The sequence below is a fragment of the Tetrao urogallus genome (assembly GCF_951394365.1).
Source record: "Tetrao urogallus genome assembly, chromosome: 11".
NCBI classification, from domain to species: domain Eukaryota; kingdom Metazoa; phylum Chordata; class Aves; order Galliformes; family Phasianidae; genus Tetrao; species Tetrao urogallus.
This window is the reverse complement of record NC_136824.1, coordinates 11148849-11166780: the sequence shown is the minus strand read 5'-3', so window position 1 is coordinate 11166780 and position 17932 is coordinate 11148849. Positions and strand designations below refer to the sequence as shown.

Sequence of the window (17932 nt, the reverse complement as noted above, 5' to 3'; positions counted from 1 at the left end):
TACCTTTTATTGAGATGATAATATTCTGCAGCTCAGTTTGAAGAGCACTCAGAATTTTCATGCTATTTTTGCCCTTTACAGCTTAAATGAGAAGAAATAAGCTTTTTACAAACTCCGACGTATTTTCCATTCTAAATTACCTTTGCCATAAAGTAGTCCCACATGCTGAGTTCTGGAGGGATAAACTTTTCTTTGTAAGAGGGTCTCTCTGCAGGTACCGGCGGTGGCACAGTGGTGTCTTTCACAGGCCTTCCAGGCACTAGCATTCTCATGTTAAAACGGCGACGATGTTTGTCCATTTCTTCTGAAGGAAGAGGTGGTGCTAAATTCAGATAATTTGAGAAGCTGATATTAACACAGCATCTTCCAAAGTGGCTGTATTTTATAACTGAAGTAGCTAAAAGCACTATTACCGGTACTAACTTCTACCAACTCAGGGATCAAAGCCAGCCTGTATAAGTGAAGTGTAATCATACAGAAGGTGCAGTTAAATTCAGTAGCTGTGGCAGTTACACGTTGTGTATATAATGAGAAATTCATTTTGTTATCTGGATTGAGTTTTCCAGGAGACATGGCTTTGAATTAAAAGGCATTTTAGATATTTTTTTCTCAAATTAAGAAAAAAAATTTTAACTTGTTAAGAAGTAGGTATAGAAAATTTCACTGATCTGTAAATAGCACAAGTAGCAGCAGTTGTTCAAAATACAAGCCAGATAGTAGAGAAGATAGTAAGATAGTAAAGAAAATTTGAATAGGGCAAGTCTTTTTGACAAATCTATTAAGATTCAAAAGATCTTAATAGTTATCAAAATATAAACTGTGAAATTTGTTCTCCAAGGTGTTATTGGCAGGCAGCGCTGAAGATTACACTTACTTTGTTACACAGGACCTAAATACTTAAAATCAGTTTGTTTTTTTTAGAAGCCACTACTACCATTCATCTACACAGCAAACTTTTACACACCTTCATTACCATCCTCTGAAACATCAGAAACTGTAGCAGCTTGTAGGATAAGGAAAACAGAATATATCTCCGATGAAAACAAGGCTTATATATGTAAGCTGTTCATAATAATACCCTGTTAAATCATTGATCACTCCTAAAATGATTATTCTCAAATGTCCTTAAGTTACTCCATAAAAGAGAAATATGTATTGCATTCTTGTGATGGTCTGTTTCAGAATGTTAACTGACCAGTGGTGACACGGTGATAACGTCAGCAATGACAGCAGTGATTGTGACTAGAAGATTAGAAGCAGTGTTTACATTATACCACCTCAGTACTGTTTTGCTTTGTATTTTATATATGAAATATCAATTTTCTGCATAAGAATTTTCAAACCTGTAGTTTTTAAAGCCAATGTGTCAGAATTTTCAGAATGGTTACAGTGAAATTATTGGGCAAACGGTTTCATTTACACCTATCTACTGAGCCTGGATTCAGCCTTCACTTCTCAGCATATTAAGACATTCTCATCTGTCTGAAAGATCCCTGCTTTTAGTTGGAGCTTAGCTGTGTATGAACTATTTTTCTGTCAGATGAAGCTGTTACTTCTTGCACATGGTGAAATTTTATCTTGCAGTAGAAACAGTTTCAGAAATACTGTTTCCAAATTACTGTAACTGTTATACAGCACCACCCGTCACATACAGGAAAACATAGGTATTAACACTGATTTGTTGTATCTGCTTTTTCACACAAAAAATAATGGTTGAAAACAATGGAAAGTGTTATAAACAAGCATCTTAATAGGAGTAACATAAAGAAATATGCTATCCTGAGGATGATTTCTGACTCAGAATGTCTGAATTAAAATTGTGTTATTATAAACTTATTTTATTTGCCTAGCTTAATACCAAGCGTGAGTTTGAGTGACCAGAGCACTGGCAGTACCATTCTAAGTACTGCTGGGAGGTGTATTAGGAAAAGTAATGGTGTATACTAGTAATTCGGAAATGTTTATGCTGGGAAATACCCATGGCATTCCACATGCAAGTTGCTTATCATGCTTCTGGGGTATAAGTTCTGCATCACAGCACTGATTCCATCACTACTTGACAGAGTTTGTCAATGTGATGGCTATTTGTTTATGATATTACGCTTGATATCTTGCTGTTTAAAGCAAAACTTTGTTTTACCTCTGACTGACAAATTTTTCATTATTGCTTTACAAAGATGGAAAGAAAAAGGCTTGCGTTTGGGAAGATACAGAAACACATACACTCCAAGTAAACTATTTTGAGTGTAACAATAATTAAATGCAGAGGTCATTCTATCTGTATTCTAAGTGGATACTAAAGAAAACAAAACAAAACAAACAAAAAATCCTCTACCTCAACAACATTCTTGTTTCTGTTTTATTTTTTGGGGGGGGAAACAACAGTCTTGTCACAAAGAAGATGAAATCTGTATTCTTTAATCTAACAATTACTCAGACAGAAGTCTTCAAGTCCCGAATTAAAATAAATGCAGCTATCAAAAAGAGCAGTTAAGCTGTAATTGTCAGATTAAAGGGCTACATTTTGAGTAAAAATACCTGTACTGTTTCAATGGAAAATTCAAATCATGCTAGGTGTTATCATAAAGGACAGTCATCCTTATATAAATATATCCTTATATCCTTATATATATTATATTATCCTTATAGATAAAAAAATTGACATTTCTTTCTGCTTTTTAATTAATGTTACAATTTTCTTGCCAGTTGATACTTAAATTGTGTTTCCTTGTTTTTTCTAATCTTTAAAGAAAAGAGATCTCCCCTACTGGGTTACTAAAAGGTCTAAAATGCAGATCGTTAGTATGACCTTTAGAAAACAAAATACCTGGAATATTTTCTGATTGCCTTCGAGGCTTAACAAGAAGTTTCACTCCTCCGCCAAAAACAGCAGCCCACATCCGGCTGTTCAGAGGATGAGCTGCCAGTCGGAACAACTCGTTACATGAGTTGGTTGCCAGGGCATGGATCAGCAGACTCAGGTAAACAGCTACAACAGCTTCGCAAAGAAGGACGTTTAACTTTGGTTGATCTTCATCCTGAGCTGAACTTAAGAGATTTATCAGTGAACTCACACCTGCAGAGAGAAGAGGAAAAGCTCTTTGTTAATTACAGACAGGGAAGAATTCTGTGTTGCATCTCTGTCTCTTTTGGTGCACACATACTAATAGCCATTTGAAATTTTTGTTCTGATATATCAACAATTATGATTTTTTCTTAGACTGAACAAAAAGATTTCTGAATTGTGCCTCAGATTGCTTTGCCTCTGAAACTCCTGCACTGTTGGCCAGAGTTGACCTCACAATATTACCTCTCTGCTAGTATGTGAAAAGCAGTTGTTTTGATGGCTACAGCAGGAAAAGCAAATATGTAAGACAGTACTGTAGCTGCAGCTAACAGAAACTGCTTTGCTCAAGGGTGACACAGACCAGAAAAAAACATCTTAGGATGACAAATAATCAGCTTATAGAATTTATCCTGAAGATTCTGATCTCTTCCTCAAGTAAGACATTTGCCATATAAAAAGTTTAGATTTTTGTTTTGATCTGTGAGGAAGCTAACGGCTGTTACATGTGAAAGCTAAATTTAAAACACTTATCCATCATTGTTCACCCATCATTTCTCTATATTCGCATGAAAAATTGCCATCAAGTTGTACTGTCAGTTATGAAGTTACAGAGCAGTGAAAAAAAATTTGAAGTGGAGCTTTTCCAGACATGTTAAAAGTAATTTATTTTTTGTCTCACCAGGCCACTGAGCAGGAGATGAGTTTGGAGTTGCATGCTCCTCAATACTCTCTGTCCTCAGTCTGCGACGATCACTCAAAAGCAGTCCTTGATAAACCATCCCTGTAAACTGATTTGCTTCTGTTTGGCTGCTAAATACAAATAAATTTTTTTCTGATGAGAAAGGATTTCAGAACATTTTTGCAATAAATACAGTATATAGAAATGCTTCTCTTTTTAATCAGAAAATGCAATATTTAAAATTCTACAGGACTACAATTTCATATCATAGTATATACTTTTTAAATTAAAACTTGTTATATTTTTACAGCCAATTTTGGTTTGAAACAAGAACTGTCCAAAACCTGACTTCATTTAACCTCAAATATTTTCCATGCAGTCCCACCCAGCAATGGATATACTGTGGAAAACAGCACTCAGATGTTCTTTTAGAAGCATGCTAAGATTGATACCAGATTTTCCTCCTTTCCTTGGAAAAAAAAGATTGTTATTATTTTATCTGTGTGAAACTGGCAGGGACTATCAGAACTAATGTGTGGGTTGCATAGTTATCTATACATACATAGCAGTTGAATCTCTTTGCTTAGACACAGGCAGAAAGAATTTCCATTTTGGATGCACTAAATATTCTTCAAATGTAGGACTGTAAGAAATTCTATTTGTACCTGTAGCTGTGGCTGTCACACAGTGCTTGATAAATGGATGCAGAAAGGGAAGCTGCTAAAGAATGAAGAGTGTACACCTAAAATGAAAAGAGCTGGTAAGTTATATGTAATTTATACACAAAAGGTATGTAAACCACACTTCTTTCTAAACGGTTTTTGAAATGTGTTATGCCAGAATGTCCCAGTTTTAAACTACAGCCAGGAAATAGCAATTAAAAAATTACTCTAATACAGACCTCTCACAGGGTGAGTATACTGAAGAAGTGATTAAGTCCTGTTCTAATAGTGATTTCTATAGTCTGATTGGTTCCTGGAAACAATATAATATAACATCATAACTCGTTATAGTAGTATTTGCTTTATATGCATGATACAGAAGTTTGTGTAATCATCATTTAATTATTTATAATAGCTTTTTCACCTCATTTACGTGCTTAAAATTTTTCAGGACTCTCCCAGTAACAAGAATATTACTATTATGAGCTTACAATGCAGCAGAAACACTCCATTTCCTAGGAGAAGAAATGCAAGGATTTCTTGGAAAGACTGATGGAGGCCAAATTGTGTTGAAAATGGTACTGCCAACTGTTAAAAAACATGAATGCTTTTTAACATTCTGCTCATTTCCATCTCTTCCTCCTGTCTCTCTATTTAATGAGATGCCATACCTCAGGTTAAAGATACAAGTTATCTAAATAGTTGATTTACAGTTAGGAAGTGTCAGTTCTTTCTGACTTTCCTTTTAAAGGAAAATGCGTGTGGAATAAGAGTTTTTAGAATTAGAATGATACTTACTGTGGCATAGTGCAGGATGGAAAGGGAGTCAAATAATGTAAAGAAGTAAATGAGCGTGGGTTGCAGTTTACAAATTGGTAACTAACTACCAGTGGGACAGTCCACTTAGTTTCATAGCTTTCACCTACTTTCATTTACTCAATAGAAATTTAAGTGAAATTTAACGAATGTGAATACTGAAAAAAATGTACAAACCAATGATCTAGATTTTTACTAATTAACTGTTGTATAGTCTCAGGAAATATGTTTCCCCAACCCCCTCTATTTTATGAACAGAATTTATTTACTCTAGGATATGGGGCCAGATAAAGTAATTCATCACAATTACATGGAAATCAGTACAATCCACGCTGGACTAAGATTTATAACTACGGTATAAACAGAAGGTTACAACGTACCTCATAGCTTCCACCTCTACTTTCATTAATCTTCCCACCAGATTTGACCAAGATGATGATCGTTAACATATATGATCGTGATGTTTTAAGAGTAACAATTCAGTGCTTTAGTGAACATCTAAATTTAGAACAGCTTCTCAAGAATGACTGAATTATTTGGATGAAAGGGAACTAAGGAGATTCCAAAAGGTGTCAGAAATCAAGTGGTTGGTTGACTACCATTTTCAATTCTGTAGATTTTAGAAAGAAGGTCAATATTGTGAGAAGGAGTGAGAGTTGAAAATCAAACACAATTTTAGTGTATTCTCACCATTTCGTAAACAGTCAGCATTTCTTACAACCTGATTTCATTACCTTGACATCTTCAATATTAGGATGTGGTGGTGATTTCATCTGCACAATTGTGTAAAGAATATCATGGATGTGGTTGTTTAAATACAGCACAGGATTAGCTATCACAGTTTTTGTGGATGCTATGCTTGCAGATAGCAATGGTAGTGTTGTGGGCAATGGAAGTGGAGACTGAAGCTGTTTTACAGTAGTTTCCTGTTTAAAAGAAAAGATTGCACTTAAGATGATTACTTTGAGAAAAAAAAAATAATAAAACAGTAATTTTCTTTTTTTTTTCTTTTTTTTCCCAGGATTATTTATTCTCTTCTACTGCTGTCTACTCAGTACAGACAAGATTTCACAAGGATGGATGTTAAAAGTACGTTCTGGGACTGGAGCCACTTCCGTGATTTATTCCAAGTCAGAGGATTTGCTCTGATCAGTCACTTACATTTACTGTAGAAAATGCCATAATACAGAAAAGGGAGCGGTACGCTGACTAAGACTCTATTCCTTACAGCTGCTTGCATGACATGCAGTGATGTAGGGAAAGAGATTTTATCATACTTAATCTGAATTTAACTTGTTATATGGATACCCAAAATATAGTGATCAAAACTATAATTTCAATATACATTTAAGTCTGTAGTACATAGAGCAATATTTATATAATTACAGGTAGCCTAATCCTCTGGCAGATTCTGAAGAACCAAATAGCCAGGATGCGGATGCACAGCAAGCCAGAATAGTAAGTTCTTGCCTGAAGAACATTAGAATTAATGTTAAGGTACAAATTTAAGCATTTGATAAAATTGACAGACTAGAACTGTTCAGACTCGTAAATACAAATCAGCTGAATTTGTTTTACCTGCTGTGACTCTTGCAGCAAAAATTTCAGCTCCATTCTTACAGATGCTAAACCACCTCCTTGTGCCCCATGGAGACTACAATAACTCAGAAATACTCGTAGAAGAGCTTGGTTCTTCTGCAGCCACCACTTTCGTCTTTCAGCGTGTTCTCGTTTTGCCTGTAACCTACGCCTTTCTATCTGGTGCCGTTCATAGGAACCAATGTCTGGCTTATCCATAACATTCTCATGATCAAGTAGATCCCCATTTACTTTGGTGTATGTTTTACAGTAGTCTTTGCCACCTGCTTCATGGTTGCATATTTCATGCATGGCAGCAATCTCTTTTTCAAGCCAGTTGTACAGCTGAAACCTGAGCTTTCCTCCATCTACTTCATAACCTGTAGCCAAAGTCCTCAGTTCAGTCATTAGGATCTTCAAACAGGCTCTGAACTTCAGCTGTTCAGCAATAACATCAACCTCAGTGTCTCCAACATCAGAAATCTCTCCATGTAGTGTCTGTGGGATGTCGCGGTCTGGGGTTTCATCTTGTTCTTCACTCTTGGAAGCAGATTTTGAATTTTTCATAATTATACCAACATCCTTGTCTTCTTCATCTGATTCATTTTTGTCTTCACCCCAATCAAGAGTAAGAGGCTCATCATCAAATTTTACTGCTGGTTGACTCCAATCAAATTGTGTTGAAGACTCAGCAGTATCCTCCAAAGCAAAGGAAGCTGAAATTGGCTTTGACCAGTCTATAGCACCGCTTCCAGCACCATCCCTTAAGGCTTTGGAATCTGAAACACCAGCCTGCGTTGGAGGACTAGATGCATCTTTCTCTGTGGCTACAGCAGATTTTTTTCTTACTTTTGGGATTTTGGAAAGAACTTCAAGAGCTAGCACAGGACAACCCACTTTAAAGTGAGCATTTGCAGTAGTGAAGAATAATTTTCTTTCTATAAGATTAATTTTATCAACAAAACTTTTCTCAGTTTTTAGACCTAAGGTGGCCAAAGTCCCTTCTGGTGAGCTGAAGTATCTTCGGATCAGCAAAGGATGGGTCCGAAGATAATTGTAAAAACTGAATACCACAGGATTGCATGACTTGACAATAACTAGGGAATTAAACAGATGAGACGTTTATTGACAATGGATTTCACGTGTTACTCCGATTTGCAGCATTTCCTGCATTACAAAGATTCAAAATGCAAAAACAAAGACAGTCTAGTTGCCAAAACAAAGCAAAAGAATTACTTATTCCCCACAAAAACATTAAAGATGTAAGCCAGATGAGTGGAAACATGAAGTTCTCACATCTGCTTTGTTACTGTTTCACCAGCTAAGCCTAAAATAAGCTGAGAAGACCAGCCAGGTAGATTTAACTAGTGCAGGGAACATACTACAGAAATCAGTGCATCCAATTCTCCATCATTTAACGTTAATCTAGCAAGAGATTGCATAGGAAGCCCTGCTTTTGAGAACTGCTAATTCCTAGAAGCAAGAATGCGAGTCTGAAGTTGATTAGAATAAAAATTAGCCACCATTAAGTAGAAGAGAGGTATTGTAGGAAAAGTAAGAAAAAGTTAGGCCCTCCAGAGTTTATCTGACTTATTAGACTTTATCTGAGCTTATTAGAACTAAGCTCAGTACTGGACACTGGAGAGAAGCCTGTGGAAGAAACTGGAAAAAAATATTTTTTCCATAAGAAATTGAATGGGCTAGTACATAAGCCTGTTAATAATTTCAGCATCATAGCATCTCAAGAGAAGGGACTGCGTACATAAACAGAAAACTTTACCCCTTCTCTACTATGTCATAGAGAGTTTGATCCAGCAGACAATTTTTTTTTCCTTACCTGGGTTTTCATCATCATCTTTAGGTGTTTGCTCCAATAAAGTGTCCAGTGCTCTAGTGTAATCTTTCATTATCCAGTAAGCGATACTTCTCAGAAAGGGATCAGAATGCAATTTAGTACAGCTGAACCCAGTACCATCCTTATGGCAACCCAAAATCTTTTCATAAAGAATGGAGGTGTATGTGACAGAGGTTTCAAACTCTGATTCATATAAGCGAGCAATAACCATAGCCAATTGGATGTCTTCCATTTTCTCCAGGCACACCTGTGATAATAAGTGGGGGAAAAGGTCTCTTTTGAGGGAAAGTTTTTTTTTTTTAAATGACAGTGAACAGCAACATGTTTGCACAATAATTTTTTACACAATACATTTTTTTCCTCGTGATATCTGATCTTTAAAGTATATGTTAATCTTTGAATCAAAAGTATGTTGAGATATTTATAAGTGCCATATTTTCTTCCATGTTTGGAAAGAGGTGTACTTCTATTGTAGCGATTATAGTATGCCTCAGTACATCATGTCAAAAAACAATATATCAGATAGAAATATAAGGATGTTTTAGCTAGTGGAATAAACCTAGCTTCCAACTTTAACATTTGTACATAACTGGTAAGATTTTCTTCCACTGACTCATCTGCAGAATAATGTTTTTGAGCCTTTATATTCTCAGGTAAAGACGCACTGCATAAAACAGGCAGGATAAGTAAAAGTTACCTAATTCCCGTCTCTCCTAAGATATACTGCTTAAATTATGACCTTGCTGAGAACTTTCACCCTCCTTTTGGCAGTTCCACACCACAGCTCCACTAAAAAAGGATCCTTCAGAAGATCTTTGTTTGTTTGTTTTGATTCTTTGTGTTTTACTTGATGTTCTAACAGTAGGGAATGCAGAGTAGCTAGAAGCTGAACAGAGTGCTACAACAAGCAAAACAAAGCTTCACCGGCAGGGTCATGATTGCTTTCTCAAGAGTCCTTCCACCAAGGACTCAAGTATCTGAACATTCATTCTGGTCTTCAGATCAGATTCCAATTTTTTTTTCACAGTAGTGTGGAGGTAAATGCCATGTCTACAGGGTTCCATGTGTAGACATACCCTTTCTGCTTCCACACTTTAAAAAAGATCAGCTGATCAGCTTTTAAGGATGCAGTTCCATAGTTTAGACTAGAAACTAAAATTTAATTTCTCAAAAATTAGTACCTCTATTGCATCTTTCAGTGATCCTGCTAGCAAGAAGAATGCAGCTGATTGTTCAAAGCGCTGTTTTCCCAACAGAGCAAAAGCATTTTTTAAAGCAGCTTTTCGCCATCTGTCTTCGCTGAAGTTGTGGCTGAAGAAAGCAGTCATCTTTTCATCATGCTGAGACCTGCATAAAGAAATGCAAGGTACACAAGTTTTTATTACATAGCCTTAGGATACAGTCACTTGAACAGCACCAATTAAACTCTAATCCTGAATGAGTTCTGTTTTGCATTCCTGGTTCAAATATAATTTAATCAAACTTATAGTCAGAACTCACCTAAATAGACCCCACACCACTGCCTTTTTCTTCATAGCAAGGTAAAAAAGTGCAGCATCTAAGGCATCATTGTTCCTCTGGAATGAAGCTTTTGCAACCTGTAGTAAGCAAAACCTACTATTACTAATGAAACTAGAAAGCTTGCTTTTAGCTTAAGAACATATGTTCTCTGCTGGGAGGATGCTCTGGGTGACTGCATTATTTATAGAAAGCAACAGTAATTTCTTTCTGAATGACTTGCAGGAATTAATTTATTGACAGGGGACAACAGCTCATTACACTGTTAATGTTCCTGTGGTTCAGAAAAAGCAGCACTACTGCACATATTAATGCCCTTCCTCAGCAGGATGTTACAGCTGCGCAAATAAAAATATTTTTCTCAAAAGTTACAGTAGCTCATAGTATTGGGTGAAGTTCTTCTTGTGACCAATTATTTCCAAATTTGCAAGCTAATACAAATATTTCCTTAGTGACCATTCTGGGCGTTTTTCTGTGTAGGACTCAAGAGATGGAATCGCATCAGATTTGGGTGACTAATTCAGTTTTACAACACATGACTTAGAAATTCAGTAAACTATCAGATATTTCTGTTCCACAAACATCTGAAAGGCTACATGATTTGTTGTAATTCAAAGCAAGGAGTAGTAATAAATCAAATCCATCAAACTTGGTAAGAAAGCTGAAATTTTTATTAAAGTAAGAATTTAAATCTCATTGGTACCTACGGGAAACATTATAAAATAATATTGAAGCACATACTGCATGTTATCTACTATTAGAGCTCCCATAAAAACTGCATGAAAATGAAATCTGATGCTACTTTGTGTTTGTATCATACAGGTTTGCATTTCTTTAAAACAGTACTTCTTCTGACTCTTCAAAAGGGTCAAATCTGAGCTCGCTTGTAGTTCTCTAGTATGCCATAATCTAAAAACAACTGAATTTACAAGATGAATTTTTATAGATTCTTTTACTAATAGCCTTAGAAATAGTTATTTCTTAAATAAGACCCACACCTGAACTCAAAATATAATTCCTTGTTTAATCTATTGGTATGTGCTGCCACATATCTAAAAAGAAACGATTCTTCACAAAATAGAGTAATGCAGTGTTAAACATATTATAAAATATAGGGGAAAAGATTAAATGCTTCAAAAATGGCTTTTTCCTAGCTCAAACATATCGCATGATACTGCTGATTTATAAGCCAGAACTGCCAACATGGTCTGACAGTACTGCTATTTGGAAGCGGGCTATGTAAAAAAAAAAAGCAGTTAGCCTTCCAGCTGGTCTGGAGTACAAGAGAGTCTGCACAAGTTACCTTTTTTGTTAAGGCATAACTAACAGCATATAATTATAATTTATAAGCAATTAGAATACCTTCTCAATGCATCTTCGGAGCGTGTTGATATTCCTGACCCACCAACCTATACCCATAGCTCTTAATTCAGACCACTGTGGGTCTCCCTTCTGGATAGCAGGGATCATGTTGATCAGCTCCTCCTCAGCCTCAGAATGAAAAGCCCATGCAAAATGACAAGTAGATAGGCCTAAACAGTAAGATAATAAGATTCAGAAGATTAATACTCATTAATAAACAAATGGAATACATCAGAGATGCAAAATGGAACCTCTGTAAAGAGTGTTGGTAGAGAGGGATGTTTGTTGACAGGAAGTAGAGCTGTTGAAGGTGAAGTCAAAACATCTCCCAGTATATGTCCTCTCTTCAATGCTTCTATTCTTTTCCAGCACCCCAATCATATACATACTACAGTTTTATATGGTGTAAAACAGCAGGAAAACATTATCTCTGAGGCAGACTCATTCTGGGCCGGAAAACTTTCTGTACACTGTTGAGGTGGTAACTGCTTTTCTTTCCTGTTGTGTATTTCACTTACTCAGATTGAGCAAAGAAAAAAACCCACCTGTGATGAAAATGATAAAATTATCTTATAGGGGAGATAAAAACCATGCTTCCATAAAGCAATACTTTCATTCCTCCAACATAAACAAAGCAACATATAATCAATCAGTACGTCATCTGTTTGGAGAAATTGTTTGTGCTCAAATGGAATGGCACAGAATCTGGCTTCTATTCTAGAGCTCTGTATTTTCTCTACATGCAGTGCATGCAGGGGAACATGCACTTCGCAAATAAAGGGGCTTCAAAGAATAGCTGTTAACCTGTCAGCTCAGCTGGATCAAATGAAAGTAATACCACATTCTAAAACTTACCTTGGTGAAGTAGCTGAACTCGATATAGTGGTGGGAGTGATGTCAGAAGGCAGGTGTGCAAGCGCATAGCCAACAAATATCGTAAGCCACATTCATCCAAGGTATCTCTTCCTGTAAAATATAAAACACTGACTTTTGAATATGGCAGTGACTACACAGGGCATGTATATGATTTAAAGGAATGCATATGACTTACTGTATGCAGTATCAAATGAATGTATCTTTCTAAATTTGCTGTATGAGACAAAGTATTGTGCATGAAATATAGAGATTTGTATTTAAGTATTCCTTTCTTTGCCATATCAAATCTGAATAACTGATACTAGATTTCAGCTTTGTAATCCCCAAATACACAAAGACTAAAATTCCCTTAGCTGGGAAGACCATGAATGTTAATTCAATAATATGCCAGTTACTAACCTGAGTAATTCTTATCTCTGTTCTCATCTAGTTCGGTGCTTGTTGTGGCCACAGTGTCTGCCAAAGCTACAAGGAACATCTGCTCTAGACGAGTGAGGCCTGGCAGACTTGAGTGCATCAGGTGGCTTGAAAGGACGCTGGCGTGTTCTCGGCCAAAGTAAGTTGGACCATACTGTGAGAGATTAATAACTTTAGATTTACTCTCCCTCTTTTCAGGCTCAAAATCAATGAAGTCATCAGTTGTAACAGGCTGAATCTGAAACAGATCTGAGTACTGGTCCTCTGTTTTTTTTTTAGCGTCTTCTTCAGAGCCCTGGGGTATTTTAGAAGTTTCTTCAGAAACATAAGTTGCATCTTGATCTGCAGCAAGAAGCGCGTAAAGTGGCAGTGGAGGAATAGAGTCTATCTCTGTGTAGTCTCGAGTGCCATCTTTTCCAGCTGTGATGGTATCCTTTGCAGTACTGCCACTTACACTAATGGTGCGAGAAAGATGGCGTTTAGGACCACTGCCTTCTCCAGCTTCTGTGTCTTTTACTATTGCAACTTCTCCTGCAATACATTTAACTAAATGTGATAGAATGGCTTTGGCTCGGCGAACTTTACCCAGATCCATAAGTTCCAATAGCTGAGTTGGATGATACTGAGGGAGAGTAGGTGAAAGTACATGAGCAGCTTCAAAAAGGCCTCCATCTTGAATTACAGTTGGAGTGCCGAAAACGTCATCCACAATACCTGCCCCATCAATTATACTAGTCTTCTTTGATATCAAACTTGTTTTGAGTGGATCTTGAGTTGCCAAATCTTCAGAAGTAAAAACATCACTTTCACCATCACCAAACTTGACAGTGTGTTTCCACTGTGCGTAAACGTGCATTTCACAGTCCATGCCCACCACCAGTATACCGTCTCTCACCCAGGAGAGAGAAACAGGCAGTGAAGGAGTGCCATCTACAGATGATACCAAATCAATTGATCTAAGCAAAACCCACTTTGACTTTATACCTTGTTTTATGCTACCACCTAGCGGTAAAGTAATAACAGCTACACCTTCTTTGCTGCTTGCTTGATCTGTTACAATTCCTGAAAGTCTCCCATACATGAAAATATTGGCACCAACTCCAACTGTCAGTATATGTGAACCGTCTTCTTTTGATACCCAATCCAAATGCACCAAATGCTTGATATTGGGCACTAGGTATTTGTCTTTATTCAGACATGTGTCTGATTTACTGTAAACAAACAAATTGCTATCTACACTGACCCTTGAATCAAGCACACTTCCAACTTTAACTAAGTCATCTAGATGAATTGTCTGTTCCAAAACCCATTCCGATCCTCCTGTAGACTCGCACTCAAGTATACAAACATGCATGGAAAATTCTTTTGAAACATAACCATTATGCTGTACAGGCTGTTTGTAAGCTACTGCAAGACGTCCTGTGTAAGAACAACTAACAGCAACTGGCCTTCCTACTATGGTGACAGTACTGCTGTTATCTTCTCCTTCATCATTCATTAAAGGCCATTTTCTCCAATGATATGTTTCCCTTTCTTCATTTTTGCTGTTTAGATCTATCTCTACAGTACACCTCCAGAAACGCACTCTGTTGTCTGAACACGATGTTACTATCAAATAAGGTGCAAGGCAGACTGGGTATATTGAGGAAGAGCTCAAGTGACCTGAAATTAGAACAGACATAATTGCTAATAGTAACAAAAGTCAAATGACTATAAAAGATAGCCACAATACTGTCACTACTAACAAAGCACTTTTTGATCTGGTTTTATTTTTCTAATTTGGAGTTAGATAAAAACAAATGTTTTAAGATCAGTGACAGTGTTAGTAGCCTGGGCATTACTTGTCATCTGCCAGTTGCAGCACTACTCAAAGATGATAAAATTTAACTCAACTAATTAAGAAAATGATTGCTAGAATAATGAGGGGAATACAAAGCTTTAATAAGATGAGTTGAAGGACATTAAGATTAGGCTTGTGTAGCATTCAGAAATGAAACCTACAGGGAGCACAATAGTACTTAAAAATATCTTGAACAGAAGAAGAGAGAGACAAATAAAGGAGGTAAGTACACAAAAAACCCCCCCAAAATACTCATCAGATCAATGCTGACAGAGGACGAAGTGGATATGAATTGTTCATTAATAAACTAAGTCTAGGAGTTAAATCTCCAAGCATTGGAGCAATAAGTTTTACAAGTAGCTTTGATTTGGGGGACTTGATACATTTAAAAAAGAGATGATGAGAAACAAGACATTTTGGATTCGAGAGATATGGACATAGAGGTGAGAGAGTCTTTTTAGTTCTACATTTCCTTTATCATTCAATTAAGAGAGTGATAGGGTTAGGGTTACTATCCTATAAACCAGGTGGTAGACAGTAGATCAATTAAATAGAAAAAAAATGTTAAATTTACCTGCTGAAGGAGTTGCTCTTATTACTTCTACACCAACAGGAAGATCCAGTGGTTGGCTGTACACAAGTCTGGAGCTCAGAATGAGTTTACTAGCAGTCTGAAGATTAGCAATTGATGAAGATCGTGGAATGGGACTCACGCCAGGTGATAAATCTGGAGAAGAATCTACAGTCTTCTGCTCAGGTATGCTAAGCTTGTTCTCTGATAAAGCAGTTTCAGTTGGTTTTGCTATATTGGAAAAAAAAAAGTCATTGAAAACAGTTAAAAAAAAACCTGTTTATATGTTAGAACAAAGCATGAATATGTTACAATCACACGTTTTTCTTACTTGTGCTTCAGTTATGCAGAAAATAATTCTATATGTTGGCTGCTTTAGTTTTATTGCAAATAATTTCATGCTCATTGTAAGACATCCATAACATTCTGAAATACTGACAATTTAAAATAAAGAATTCAATGATACGTTACTTATTATTTCAAAATATTTTTATATTGTCAGTAGAATAGAACACAACCAGTGTTTGCATGGAATCTTACTCCTACTGCTTCTAAAATGACAAGCTTCAAATTCATGACACGTCATGATATTTAAAACATTCACCTATAAGAAAATACTCGCCTAAACAAGCTTGCACAGATTTGAGATGAAGATGCCACATCTGAAGAACAGAACAGCCAGTGCTGTCTTTTTCAATTACCACCAAGTAGAACTTCTCTGAAAAAGGCGGTGGACGATATCCTGTAATTTAAAAGCGTTGATGAACTGTCATGAAGTTTACAATTGATAAAAGAACACTGATACAAAAAAAAAAAAAAATTCCTCCTTGAAATTGATTATAAAATGCTCAATATTAGTAACAACATTTAAATCAATATTTTGTTTGCTCAGATTTATAGAAGAATTAGTAAAATGGAGAGACTAACTTGCAGCCAGCCTGAATATTTTTGATTAATTAAATGCATTTGCCTTCTCAGTCAGTTTGAACTACTCTGCTATATTGTAAAAGCTCTTTTCCCTACAAGCCTGCATTCTACCTTTTTGTCTTTTAAATCTACTACTAAATTCCCAGTTATTTTCTATAGGATTAACTATGAAGATAGGTATGTTCATCTTATCACTTGTAACTACAAGTTAATTCAGGAAATAGACTTCTGTTCTACTTCGTATGGATTTTAAAAGATACAGCATTTTGAAAAATGGACCTTGTCATACAAGTTAAAACATTTTACTCTAAGCAAATAGAATAATTTTACTTAATACTGTTACCCTGTAGGCAATGATTTATATAAGCAGCATCAGTTCACACATTTCACTGAATTCAACGGATTCTCCTTAAATTGAATCTAGGATATGCCTGCTAAATTTTAATACTGTTCAAGAGCATTTTTGGTACCTACTTCGTAGTACTTATTTTTATGCTATACCTTGTGATGGCTGGAAAAATATCTCTGTTTCCTTCTCTTCCACATCTTCCTTTTGTGGTTTGTATCCCAAAATGAAGTCTTCTTGAAAGACATGAAGCAATTGAGTATTTGAGCCACACTGAAATATTGAGCAGTAGTAATGCTTTCAGAATTAATGTTTAACAACATTTTGTACTAAAATACTGATTTTGTATAATCTGAGTATTGATAAGGAGGGATCACTTTATAATGATGAAAATCATTTTCTATTAGAAAAACATTTTCATCTGTACATTGAAACTAGCATGTTCTAGAACCTATTGTTTGTATATTCAAACAATTTTACTGAGATCTACCATGCTAGACTAATTCTGTAATAATATTTTTGCTGCAACTATTTAAAGATGATTTTTATTTCTTTAGATGATGAATAAATGACCATAGTAAAATATCTGAGACTTCTACTACTCCTCTTCAGTGGGAAGATGACTGCAATGAATTAAGAAATCTGCTAAAAAAGGGAAGGAACCTCAGATACTCCTCCTCTCATATCTCAATAGCTGTTGTTCCTGACAGTAAGATATTTCTTTGCAGTACCTCTACCCCTCTACAAGGGAGGCTGCTGGGACTGAAAACATTTCCTGCAGACAAAGAAAATGTGTCCGCCAAAGACAACGATGGCAAAATTTTCACATTCCTGAATATCTTCTTTTTCCAGAGAACTATGGAATGGCATCTTCCTCCATACAGGTATTCTTAAAATCCTACTAGATGAAATTAGCAAGAGCTAAGTCACTCAATATAAAAGGTGTTTTTCTTAGAGCTTCATCAGATGCCATTACAACGGTGGCTAGGAACAAAGGAGGTAGTGAGAGGTTACACAACATTTGTGTTATGGGAAAGTCTGCAGTCACCATTGTGATCAGGATGCTCTCTAAGAAACCTGGATTCAATGTCTTTTCATAGAAGAGGACCTCTCTCTCCAGAGCTTGTTGCTGCCTTTTCAATTCTGAAGTTCTTCCTAGTTCCAGCCTCACCTTTCTCTTGAATAGATGTACTGATGTCTACGTTCATTTTTTAAAAACTAGGAAAGTGACAAATGAAAACCTAATTATCCTATTTACTATTTCTGTAGGTATTGATAAGATCCAAGAATGCTAGTTAAGCTTTATACTGCTCAGGTGATAAGGGAGGTTAGAAGCTAAGGAGCTAAGAGAAATAGGAAACATTAAAGGTAACCAGGATGTCTTGATATTGTCTTTCAACAGAAGTCTTGAGAAAAAC

General features: G+C 36.1%; 1 protein-coding gene across 1 annotated transcript in view; it reads right to left on the bottom strand.

Annotated features, from left to right (window-relative positions):
* The window catches only part of DMXL2 (Dmx like 2), a gene marked incomplete at both ends in the record, with an annotated part of 51286 nt that overhangs the window by 10858 nt on the left and 22496 nt on the right, over positions 1–17932 (bottom strand). Inside the window, 15 exon segments of the mRNA XM_079540887.1 lie at positions 141–322; positions 2828–3076; positions 3747–3877; positions 4412–4488; positions 5959–6150; positions 6803–7899; positions 8640–8904; positions 9839–10004; positions 10158–10255; positions 11538–11707; positions 12393–12498; positions 12811–14492; positions 15245–15472; positions 15864–15983; positions 16670–16787. Of these exon segments, the coding sequence (XP_079397013.1) occupies positions 141–322; positions 2828–3076; positions 3747–3877; positions 4412–4488; positions 5959–6150; positions 6803–7899; positions 8640–8904; positions 9839–10004; positions 10158–10255; positions 11538–11707; positions 12393–12498; positions 12811–14492; positions 15245–15472; positions 15864–15983; positions 16670–16787 (4881 nt within the window).